General features: G+C 39.2%; 1 protein-coding gene across 1 annotated transcript in view; it reads right to left on the bottom strand.

Annotated features, from left to right (window-relative positions):
* The window catches only part of LOC122801297 (vomeronasal type-2 receptor 26-like), a 48516-nt gene extending 40494 nt beyond the window's left edge, over positions 1–8022 (bottom strand). Inside the window, exon 1 of the mRNA XM_044070843.1 lies at positions 7981–8022. Within this exon, the coding sequence (XP_043926778.1) occupies positions 7981–8022 (42 nt within the window). The remainder of the gene's footprint in view (positions 1–7980) is intronic.
* Positions 8023–13041: the final 5019 nt, after the last annotated feature.

Raw genomic sequence — 13041 nt, 5'->3', positions numbered from 1 at the left:
CAGTTTCTAAATAAAAAAACATTGAAAATAGACAGCATTAGAAACAATGAGCTTCTATTGCCTTGAAACTCACATTTAGTGAAGGTGCATCTGGCAACCCATTAAAGGGATTCATACTAAAAGAGCATATGGTGAAGTACTAATTAGCATCTATGCTAAGGGTGCAGGAATTCAAAACACAAATAAATAACACATTTGTTAACAGCCTGGAACAACCCACTGGACACAAGTGTCTCTTTTCAGGAGCAGCCAAGGGGGACTGTTTTGTGAAGTAACTTGGTGGAATCACATGAATGCTCTTGGTACCATTTTCTCCATAAAGGTGTTGGCTCATGTACTATAGAAAGAAGCTCTTTAACTGCTAATAACCATACTCATCTGCACTACGTCTTACACAAACTAATGTAGCCCAAACACAGTGCATTTCACATCTGTATGCCTGCAAAAAAACAAACTAAATTAAAAATGTTTTCATAGTTAAACTATTAACATTAAACTCATAGACTTCATGCAGTGAAATTTATTTTATGATAAATAAACAGACTATAACATTAAGGAAAGGAAGGATCACATCTGCAGCTAAATAAATGCATTGTCAACATTAAGGAAACCACTGACCACTTCCAAAGAATATGGCTCATATGATGATGCTCATGTTCACTACAGTCAGTTTCCTTCCTTTGTACCATAACAGTGCTAGTTCATAGATAGTTACTATGCTTGCAGTCCAGGGGACCATTGAGGAACTTAGCTCAAGTTTCCAGTTTCAACAAAGCACTGTCTGGTTATGTGACTTGCTTATGGACAGGATATAAATATGATGCAAAATCAGAGGTGTTCTGCCAAACTATACACAGATAAGAGCAGAATAATCTAAATCACTTAAAAAATTAACAGAACAAAAGGTTTTGTATAAACATGTTTATTTTGGAATCACAAGAACCATGAAAATGTAATGACTGACATTGACTGGCTGTAATCCTCAGTGATGTACCAAAGTAAAAAAAAAAAGAAAAAGCTAATGGAGGTCTAGTAGTTGGTGCAGGGATGAAACATCTTGCCCCCTATATCTAAGATACAGGATTTGACTCTGAGTAAGCCATTTAACTAAACTGTGCCCCATTACATACACTCACATACCTTCATCCCTAATGCTGCTGTGCAAAGTCAAAATAGTTCTGTTTACACACAACCTAATGTTGTTGATCCCTGTGTCCATTCTACAAAAATCTTCCTGCAAGAAATCTGCCATTTGGCTCTTCTTTTATTCCACACAAATCAATATACATTTGAAAGAAAGACATCCTCTTAATGCAGCAAAAAAAAAAAAAAAGCTCTGTCATTGCAGACTATCTTTGTTTGTCCACCATCTCATCATAATGACTGTAGAGCTTCCTCTCCCAGGTAACTTTCCATCAGCACCTATGGTTCTTTTCTGTTATTCTTCTGGGTTTCCAGTGCATGTAGGAGAGCAAAAACATTTTCACCATTAGACCATACTTTGCCTTCTATTTTTATTTATTTTTTTAATCGAACACTGGCAGTTTCTGGTGCAACATATTCTTAATGTAGGGAAGTAATTTTCTGTTATTGCTTTTTGCATCTGTCAAGCTATTGTGCCTCTACAGTGCTTGAGTTCTCCATACTTTGTATAAAACATAAGCTTGGCAGATGGCTAATCCTAAAATGTCCTATGCACACACATATTATGCACAATTTGATTCAGTAACTGGGCATGTTCTCACTAATAATCACTCTCTAAACTAGAGTCACCATATTGCCAAATTCCTGGGCAGCCTAGACTTTTTCATCTATTCCACTTACAAACCTTTTTATTTCTGCACTGTCACTTGATTCATAATGTTTAATATGTCACATTCAGACTTACAGATAAACTGATTTGCTGGTCTTTTCATATTAGATATATCACCACAATTCAGTTTACATTGCAACTCATGGAATGTTATTGCAGGGAGTAGGTGTTATATAAATTTCCCTCTTCACTGCATTTATAATACTTGAGAAGTAGATACCATAGTTTTACACCTCATGTATAGGTAGTACTTGTAGTGGTTCTGGATTATAAATGCCTAACTTAGATGTATTTATTTATTTTTTGTTTCAGTGAAAAAAAAAACAGTCTTGCAGACTATCTCCATGGCTTAATGATTTTGGAGGGGCTAAGCTGGTGTGGGAAAAATGCCTTTTCATCAGGATTATCAAGTGTGCCATGGTTATGGAAAATATCTGGCTCATCTATCTTTAGATAATACAGAGTAGTTTCTACAGAATGGTTTTCATTACTAGTATCTCCGTGCAGCATGAGTCAGTTGCTCTCAGACTGTAAACACTTTTCATCCAGGTATAGGTTATCACACATTTGCGATTGTATTAAATTCCCAGTTGTAAATGTTCATGCATGGAGATTCTGAGCCCTAATAGTGATGCTTATCTTAGCAGCCAGGATTTCTGTCTTCCCTGCCATATAGTCATCAACAAGGTCAGATGGCAGATCTAGATGCCTTCTGTAATTCTGTGATATGGATTAGAACCATCAGGTGGCTCAGTCAGTCACTGGTTATCTTCACACAAATGTCAGCAGGAATGTCTCAGCGCCATCTCTTGGTACCATTTTCTGTATAAAGGTGTTGGCTTAGGTCATACGTTTGCTATAAGATTTAGAATGGGATACACTATTTTTGTAGGAAACCACTTATAGAGTGCCAACAAATATTTACTCCACTAACAAAACAGTCTGTCAAGTCAGAGCCTACACCCATTTGTGCTGGTCCAGTGTACTTTGGCATACATCATCATTTTCCTTAACAAGGAGATGGAGGTGAATAACAGCCTAACCAGTCTATGACCCATATTCTAATTAGGTATTCAGCCTCCCTCCAAATCAGCTGTCAGAACTATTAGCCAATCCATAACTCTTATTCTAATTAGGGACTTGGCCTCCCTACCAATCAGCTGGCATGAATATTATCCAATCTATGACTCTCATTCTAATTAGGGTCATGACCTTCCCTTCACCCAGCAAGAACTATAAGCCAGTCAGGAACCATAGACTTACCCCAGTCATAATGCCTGTTTTTAACCACATCTCCTCATTTAGGATTATTACAGCTAGACTTGTGTATTATTTAATTAAAGATTTATAATCAGCATTTTGAAGTGTTATTGGCCCCCAGGTCTTAGCCATTTTGTTATCTTTCTTTCATCTTCTATTCCTTCTTCTAACCATTCATTCAGTATTTACAAAACAGTTCTTTTTGGCTTACATTCATCCCCTTATACTATCCATGCATCAACCTATCTATGATGCTGATCCTTCCTTTTTTATAACATCTTCCAATTCTTTCTTCTAGCTTTAATTTTGCCCTAAAATTTTCTTTATTTTCCAACTTCCCTTTTCAAATACTTCTTTCTTATACATTGTTTTTACATGTTTTTCTACTATCTTCATAATGTCTTATTGTTACATTCTACTACCCATATGCATCTAACATTCCTTCCATCTTACCTTCCCTTCGCTTTCTTTTGTTTCCTAACTGCTGTTGTTATCTTGAATCATTTATTTACCTTTCCTTGTACTTATATCAAAAAAGTCCATTTTGCCTCTTGTCTGTTCTACTGATTTACTTGCTTTGAATTTATTATCTAGCTAGCTTCTGGATAAAGTACTATATTTTTACACTCTAGTAAGCACTTGTTTTTACATCAAGTGGTCAGTGGATTTTCCATCTAGTGCATTGGGAGGTAGCCTGGTATGTTTAGGTTGGGAAAACACTTGAAAATTCTGTATGTAGCTTTATTGGCTGGAGGGCTTATTAATCAACTTATCCTGCTTTTAGTGCCTTTACAAATTCTGTACAATTGAGTGACTCTTTGCTCATTTATACAAAGTGAAGTACTTTTATTGAATAATCACACTTTTATATGCTGCTTAAAGTACACTACATATCTGTATCCAGAAGTTTGCTTGTGGTAGTGTTTCACTCTGGACACTCCTTTTACATTAGGAGGACTGGGATTATTCATTTAGTGATAGTAGGCATTTATCTGGTCTGTGTGAGCTGGAATACACACAAAAGGGTTCTAAGTATATTTTGTATTTCTCTTATATCTTGTGACTGTACTTTAGTAGTTAAAAAAACTGTACTATCCGCTGCAGCATTAAGCAGTTAATTGCACTGTATTACATTGTATCTGTTAGTTGTAGGGCTGCTGTTTGTAGTTTGTGTGGTTTTGTTACACACGGGCTCCAAACCAGCTATTCTACATTAAGATGGTGTTTTTCTGCATCTTTGAGGCAGAACTGCGCTGATCTAACCTATATGAGTTGGAGATTGCTGGTGGAAGGCTTATTGTGTGCTTTCCTGATTGGTAGTTAGCTTAAAACTTGTTTCTCTTTGCCCATATTTAAGCTCGTATTTAAGCCTCACATTTGCATGATGCTACTCTTTGCTCAGTAGCGGTTAGTAGTACCCTTGTATAGATACAAAAGCGTAGAAGCTTAGTTTTTCCCTAAACAGCTGTTACTGAAACACTTCCAAACTTTTCTGCTGCTCAAGGAGCAACTCTTTTGCGCTTATTGATTAACCTTAGCCTATACAAAATATAGGTCCCTCTTGTAGTCTCAGAGCTACCAGCACAGTCCTGTCAAATTAATCCATTCCCTTCCCTAATAAAACATAAAGTAAGAGCCTGCTATCATGGATGGGCAGTTTCCCATCATCTCTCTGGTCAGTTTGATATTCACGGGCATCCTCAGGTAATGTAGCAATTGTCTCATGTATACTGACAACCACTTACACCTGTACCTCACTGGACTGAAGAGAGACATGACCGAGCTACCAAATAATGTGTTACAGGCAGCCTTAAACGGCATTTTACCTTTTCTATGTATTATGCCACAATACCAACAAAAAATGATTGACTTTAACAATTGACTTAGTTTCTAGTTTCTGTCCAAGGGGAACCAAATATCTGTCAGCGTGGGAAGATATGGTTGACTGGCCACACTGCTTTGCCAAACATGGTTTACACCTGTTAGGCTTTTGGATACTGGCAAAGGCATTAGCCACCCATACTGTGCCTTTTTTAAGCAGTGTCAAAATAATCAACCTCCCAACATAACAAAATCCTCTCTAGATAAACTCAAGGTACTGCTGCTTAATGCAAGGAGTCTAAACAAGAAACTGCACTCTTTGAAAGCACTCCTCACTTTGGAAGATGCTAACATCTGTGCAGTCACCGAGATGTGGTTCAAAGTTGAGGAAAACACCCCGGATGTGCAGGGCTACAATGCCTTCCATGCACTCAGACCACAAACTGAGAGTGAAAGAACCAAAGGAGGAGGTGCATCCATGTTCACTAAGAGCAAGTACAACTCGAGACTGGTCAAACAGTATGACTCTCTAAAGCTACTCCATGTCCAATTAACTATAGGTAAAGCCCGCTATCACATCATAGCTAGCTATAAGTCCCCCACCATGAAACAGGAAAAGCATACAGCATACCTGGACTTACTGGAGTCACTTGCTATACTGCCCAACAGCTTACTCATGGATGATTTTAATTATCCTACCATCGACTGGGAAACATACACAACCACAAACAGAGGTTCTTGGACTTTGTCAGTGCAAATGCTCTGGAACATCTAGTCAGCACACCCACAAGAGTCTCAAATGTCCTGGACATAGTACTCACTAACATGAGAGAGCACTGCACCCCCCGCCATGTGAAGTCCTTCCTGGTAAGATCAGACCATAAATCAGTTTCATTTGATGTAATTCTAAGACCAGATACCCCATCAAGCTCAAAAATGCTTAAGAACTTTTCTGAGACAAATTATTTCCTACTAAGTGATAGTACAAGAAGTATCAAAGCCATTTCAAATGCAGATAACATGGACTCCTATGCAGCGATGTACAGCAATGCCATGTACAACCACTTAAGCAGTTGTGTAGAATTGGCTGTATATGACCAGATTAAAACAAGGTCTTGCCAAACAAATAAGCCACCCTGCTGGACCCCTAGTACAAATGCGCTATACAACAAGATAACAAAACTAATGTGCAAGAACAAGAGGAAACTGGCTCAGCAAAGGAAGAATTCCCTCTCTAGCTTAAATTAGAGAGCTTGTCAAGTCCTCCAAAGCTAATTATGAAGCAAGAACAGCCTCCCTAGCTAAGGATAATCACAAGGAATTCTTTAATTATATCCAAAATCTAAAAGGCAACAGCCAGCTATGCACTGAACTGGTTGCGGATGGCACCATCCATACTGAACTGGAGGTAATAGCCAACTTGCTAGCTGACAGATTTGGAGCAGACTTCATCTCCCTGTTCCCTCCAGTCATCCTCAAAGTATACCTGCCACCATTTCTCAGCCTATTATCTCATGAGAGCAGGTCACCTTGGTGCTCTCTAAGGCCAAAAACACAGCATCAATATGACCAGACAACATCACAGGTTGCCTTTTCAGCAACTTAATGCATGACCTAGCAGACCACCCACTTGGATCCCTGTTTAATCACAGCCTGCAAACTGGCTATGTTTGGGAGGAATAGAGGACAACAGTAATCCCTCTGCACAAAGGGGAACCATCAACTGAACCTGGGAATTATAGACTAGTCTCATCTGCAAGGCCATGGAAAGAATCATTATGGACCTTATTAACAAGGATATAGGTAATCTCCGAACTTTGCACCCAACCCAGTTTGGATTCATTAAAGGTTGATCTTGCCTGTTAAACATGGCTGAATTCTTTGAAAGTCACCAAGGCCTTGGATGAGGGAAAGGCAGTGCATACCACCTATCTTGATGTAGCCAAGGCATTTGACACAATCCCACACTCAGGTATTATACAGAAACTCTCCCAAAAGCCAGTCACCAGTGGCATATCACAGGGTTCTTTGTTGGAGCCCTTATTTTTCAAACATCCAGGCAAACTTGGATGGCCTGTGGCTTACCAAGTTTATTGACGATTGCAAATTGGGAGCAATCACTAATGCATTATTATTCCCTTTGGAAAGCTGGCATCCCTGAAAATTACATTATAGAAAGCACTCCTCTAAATGTAGACCCAGTGGTACGTGATCTGGGCACTCAGGTTAATAGCAATCTGAACTTTGACTACCATATATCCACAGTAGTAAGGAAATCCTATGTGGCACATCTTATAAGTAAAGGCATTGCATCTAGATCTAAGGATGTTATAATTCCATTATACTCAGCTCTCATCAGGCCAGTAATTTTGTATAATGTCCCCTTTTGCATGTACCTTACCAAACACCTGCAACAACTGGAAAGACCACAGAGGTTTCTCATAAAAAAAAATACAGGGTACACAAAACAAGTCTTACACAGAAAAAACTGAAAGCCCTGTCACTGTATTCTGTCTCCTACAGGTTGCTAAAGGGTAACTGGTGCCTGGTTTACAGGGCAGTTTCTGACCCGGCCCTGATGGAAATGCTTCACATTCATAAATCAAACTGCACAAAGGTCACTCACTCACTCATTCCAGGGATGTTAACCTACCTTCTTACATGAACAGGTCATGCTGGAGAGATAGATACATCTCCCAGAGACTGCTACCTCTCTGGAGCAAGCTTTCAGTTCACATGAAACAGAACCCCTCCCTGACCCTCATCAAATGCAACCTAGAGCAACGGATGGGAAATTCACTCCTGGGGTGGTGTCTATGTCCCTCCTGGACAGAGGAAGTCAGTATTAACTACCATAGACCTTTACCTCTGTGAACTTCACTCACCTAACCTCTAACAATTGGAGCAACTCAGAATAAATATGTCTAGGCTTGTAAGGGTTCTAGGGCCGTTAGCCATGTAACCTTCTATGAGCCTATGAACCTAAGAAGGGTAAACTTCCTTATTTCTCTTTAAAAATACTTCTGTCTACACAGCATTGTCTTATTTTTCCTTTGTTTTTCCTATATATTTTTTATTTCTCTTACTCTGTCACTTCCGTCTCCCATTCTTTTCTCAAACTCTTTCATTGTGTTTTCATATTCCACTTTACTTCTTTTTATTATTCTCTCTGCTTCCAAAAAAGTGTTTTTATATTTCTGTTTAAACACTGCCCACCATTCTGTCCAGGTTTTATAAAATAACTTCACTGCCACATGTTCTTCTCATACTGTACTACCTTCCACTTCATTTCTTTCTTTTTACTTATAATCCCTGTTAATTATTTTATTAATTTCCTTATTTTCTTATTTTTTCTTTATCACCTAATACAGCCCATATTGTCCTACGTTCTGAAAACTCTATTTTGCCTACCTCACTTGCCACTTCCTGTTACTTGAGTCATAACACAAATTATCTTGTTTTAAAAATTCCCCTTTCATACATCCATCTACTTTTTCCCTTTTCTCAAGTTTCAACATTGCATCAATTCTTTTATCACCTTTACATCTTGTGTCATATTTCCATTTCCTTGTCTTATGTTACAGTTAAAGTCCCCAATCACTACTATTGACATGTTCACTATCACATTTTTTTTTAATTCTTCAAATATTTATTTTCTTTCTGACATTTGAAAATGCATATAGTACTATTAGGTTCACATAATGCCTTTTTTCAAGTCACATGTCATCATCCTTCATGGTATCATATTTTTTACACCTAATATTTTCATATTTTCTTATTGACCCCCCCCCTAACTTTAAACACTTTTCATATTCTATTGGCCATATAATCTTTTTTTCCTTGTGCAGCTTCAATTTTTTCCTTTTGAGCGCATCCTGTATCCAGCACACATAAAATTTCCTTTTGCTCCATTTAGCATCCATTAAACCTCTTACTTAATTTCTTATAATATTCACATTTAGTCCAAAAATACCTAAACCACTCCTTCCTCTTTTTGCATCTTTTTTTCCTTGTGTTCTTCTTTTTCTCCTTCAAATTCTCCCTCTAATCAATTTAACTTTTTTTTCTGTTCTTATACTTCTCTTGTTTCTGAGTCACCACCTTCCTGTTCTTCACTTGCTAACCCAACATACTTGTTTTTCTGTTTATAGCTGAATCTCTTCTACCATTAGTCCTCCTCCTTTCTCAGTTATTTTTCTTCCATTATCTTCCTCACTTACATCAGCCATTTCACTTTCTTCCTGAATATTGTTCCCTACATATTAGGCCAGAGTCACAAATCCATACACTAAGTATACACTAAGTGTACACCATTCTGAGTGACTAGATAACACAAGCATAACTCTCACCTTCTTCCTCCTAATTTTAGTTTTCCTACTGATTCTCTTGAGTCTTAAATATTGTGGGGGATTCATAAAGGTTACCAAGAAGTGTCGTCTATGTCAACATTTAATGTAATCTTTCTGAGTGAATAGACAACACAAAAATGTTGTAGGGATGTTCTTGAATACAAGATGTTTACACTTAGTCTGCACTTAGTGTAGGCATTCAAGAATCCAGCCTATAATCTTTTCTCCATCTCAGTTTATTTTTCATGTGCCTGTTCTTTTTCCAGCACAGCACAGTCAAACCTCATGACATTACTTACTTGTTTACAAAATGGCTTACAGTTGCTAGCAGTATGACCATGCTCCTCACATTGCCCACATCTTCTTTTGGTACAGCCCTGAACCAAATAGGTTTCATTCCCTGAATAAAATCAGTGTTTGGTTGAGTCCAATACCTTGTCACTCTGCTTCATTTGCTATTATATTGTCATTTTCCATCATACATATCCTGTGCAATTCACACTTTGTCCACCACATCCATACATTTATATTATACATTTTATTTATGTCATGTACTTTATCACATATTGTGAGAATAAAAAAAAAGGTTTTAAGTTCAAATTCTTTTATGTCTGAAGTTCTGAACTGCACAGTTAGTTTTCTTTTTAAATGTAAGCAAAAGTTCTGAAAAATAAGTCATTCCAAAGTGATATGTTATTTTATTTTTTCTATTTCACTCAAAATTTTTTTGCACATGAAAACACTCAAAAGTTTCTTCACAAAATTCTTTTGATCCCAAATGTATCAAAACTCTTAAGTCTTTCAAAGTAAATCAGAATAAAATATACTACTGACCACAATGTCATACCTGGCAATACTAACAGTGGTTTTGTTTTATATTCTTATCACTGGTCCTTTTTTTCAGAAGATGCTACACTTCTGCTGCTGACAAATACATCTCTTCATGCTGTAGAGAGCTTTCTGTTCCTCATCTTACAGCACTGGAATATGTTTTTTTCTTTATTTCTGACATCCACAGTACACAGTTATGGAGGCATATTCTAAAACTGAATTTTCAGCCACTGTAATCTGCTTCTGTACCGCAACATCATCAGACTGTTCCTACAGCACTTGACCTATCACAGCACTCCAGCTCATCTCCTCAGCTTCATTTGGTTTTCTTTTCTTCATTAAGTTCTCCAATATCTCTGTATCCAAACCTCTACTCTCAAAGTCTGTAACTAGGATTTCATCTCCCCAAAATTTCTCCAACAGCAGCTATGTTTACTCTTTCTTCAATCTTGGTATACTTCAAACAAAAGTGGCAGCCCTCTGGTGCCACCTAGTGGTAATATTTCACCTAGTTAGTATAAATGTCATCTTGGGTGTCCCTTTAGAATCATAGGTTCATAGGTTCATAGGTTCATACTAGGCTATCTGCCCGAGGGCATTTATAAGCCTAGCCCATAGTTTTGTGGCTTACGCCACCCCTTTAGTTTGGAGAAACTATGCCCATTATTTTGCTGTGCCTCTGTCGAGCAGTGACACTGAGGTAGCCCCTGGGGTGTATCTGCGATCTCCCATCCATTGGTCAAGATTCCTCTTGAACAAGGCCAGCGAGGTGCTCTGCCTCACATAAACCGGGATTTTGTTCCACAGCATAGGGAGTCTTTGGGTGATGAATCTATCCCTCCAGCACGTCCTATTAATAACAGTGTCGAGGTTTAAGTCTCCGCCCTTGTGGCTCTGAGGGATCTAGATTTTTTGAGATGAAGCATGTTCATCAAATCTGGGTTTGACATGGCCTTGTATGTCAGGCATAGGTCACCTCTGAGCAAGCGGTAAGCAACTGAATATAACTGGAGTTCTTTCAGTCGGGCAGCATAAGACAGATTTTTGAGACCCTTTATCCTTTTGGTGAGGAACTTTTGTGGCCTCTCCAGCTGCTGCAAGTGTCGGGTCAGATACATTCCGAATGGGGCATTGTACTCGATCATTGGTCTGATGAGTGATGAGTATAGGGAGACTATGACCTCCCTTGATCTAGATGTGAATCCCTTCATGATAAGGTGGGCAATGTAGAAGGTCTTCCTAACTACTTTAGCAATATGAGTGTCGAATGAAAGGCTACTGTCAACCTGGGTTCCCAGGTCCCTAATAACTTCTTCTGTGTTCAGGGATTGCCACCTATATGGTAGCTAGGGGTAACCTTATTTTTCCCGAAGGGTATGACTATGCATTTCTTGGCATTTAACTTTAGGCCATGGCTCTGGCACCAGTTATCCGTTTCTGTGAGACCCTTCTGAAGGATATCTGTGTCGGATGTGTTTTCAACTACGGCGCCAGTTTGCAGTCATCTGCAAACTTTGTCAGCCATAACCCTCCTGTGTTTGCTTGTACTTCAGAAAAGTAGATGCCAAACAAGAGTGGGCCCAGGACTGAGCCCTGTGGGACACCACTTGTGACAGGCTTTGAGTCTGACATGGCGCCAGCAACTCTGACCCTGTGGGTTCTGTCACTCAGCCAGTTTGCAACCCATCTTGTAATGTATGGGTTTACATTTAAGTTGATGAGTTTTCAATGATACCCGAGTGAGGTATTGTATCAAAAGCCTTCGCCAGGTCTAGGTAGGCTGTATGGACTGCCTTTCCTCGTCAATGGCCTTGGTGACTGTTTGAAAAAGTCAACCAAGTTTAAAAGGCATGATCTGCCTTTGACAAAGCCAAACTGGGTTGGATCCAAAGTCTGCAAGTTCCCTATGTCTTTATTTATGAGATCCATTATGATCCTCTCCATGGCTTTGCAGATAAGGCTTGTCAAGCTAATGGGACGGTAATTTCCAGGGTCGGTGGAGGCACCGCCTTTGTGGAGTGGGAGCACAGTCGCTGTGCGCCACTCCTGGGTGCGTATCCGGAGGTGAGACTAAGATTAAACAGCTGTCCTAACTGTGGGTTTAATTCCTCGTTGAGTTCATGGAGCACACAGCCGGGACACCATCAGGTCCCATGGATGCTGTGTTCTTTGCCTTGGAGAGCAGTTCTCACCTGGGCGTTAGAGATGTTTGGGGGCTACAATCATTTGGTATAGATATCTCTCCTTTAGGGGAGGGAGAAGTTTGCACTGAACCTGTCAGCCAGTATGTTGGCAATGTCTGTAGGATCAGTAATCTTCACATCATTTTGAACTAATTCTGAGCATATCTGGGAGTTTCCTCCTAGGTTTCTGACATAGCTAAAGAATGCCTTATGGTTGTCTTTAGAGTCCTTAGCTATTTTTTTCTCAAAATTAGCTTTGGATGATTTTATGAGAGCTCTTAGCTTTTTACTTATAGTGATCAGCGGTGTCTTACCTTTTAAGGATTTTGCTCTATCTTGTAGTAGCTTTCTCCTTCTGTTGTAGAGTTTGTTTATGGATGGGGTCCACCAGACTGGACGCTTGCCTTTGGTACAAAGAGTCTTTGTTTTGCTTGGGATTGCCTGATCCATGCAGCCCTGCAGGTGCTGGTAGAAGGCATTTGTAAGTGATTCAGCAGTTTGAGTAATGTTAACCGCCGGCTCAGGGGCCTTAAAGGAGACCACACTAGTCTTTAGAAGTGTGAAGTCGGCTTTCGAGAAGTTCTTTACTGTGGTCTTTTTCATTTTGGGTGGGGGCGGGATGAGGACCTCCAGCAAGATTAGTTTGTGATCAGATCTCACCAGTGAGGGGTATACTTCCGGCGTTGAACATTGTGCTCCCATGTTCGTGATGATGAGATCAAGTATGTTTTCTCCTCTTGTGGGGATGGTGACTAGTTGTTCCATGGCATTTGAGTTTATGAAT

This window comes from Protopterus annectens, chromosome 4.part1, assembly GCF_019279795.1.
Source record: "Protopterus annectens isolate FY-2018-M chromosome 4.part1, PAN1.0, whole genome shotgun sequence".
NCBI classification, from domain to species: domain Eukaryota; kingdom Metazoa; phylum Chordata; order Ceratodontiformes; family Protopteridae; genus Protopterus; species Protopterus annectens.
The sequence above is the reverse complement of the archived record's forward strand: the minus strand, read 5'-3'. Positions and strand labels throughout refer to the sequence as shown.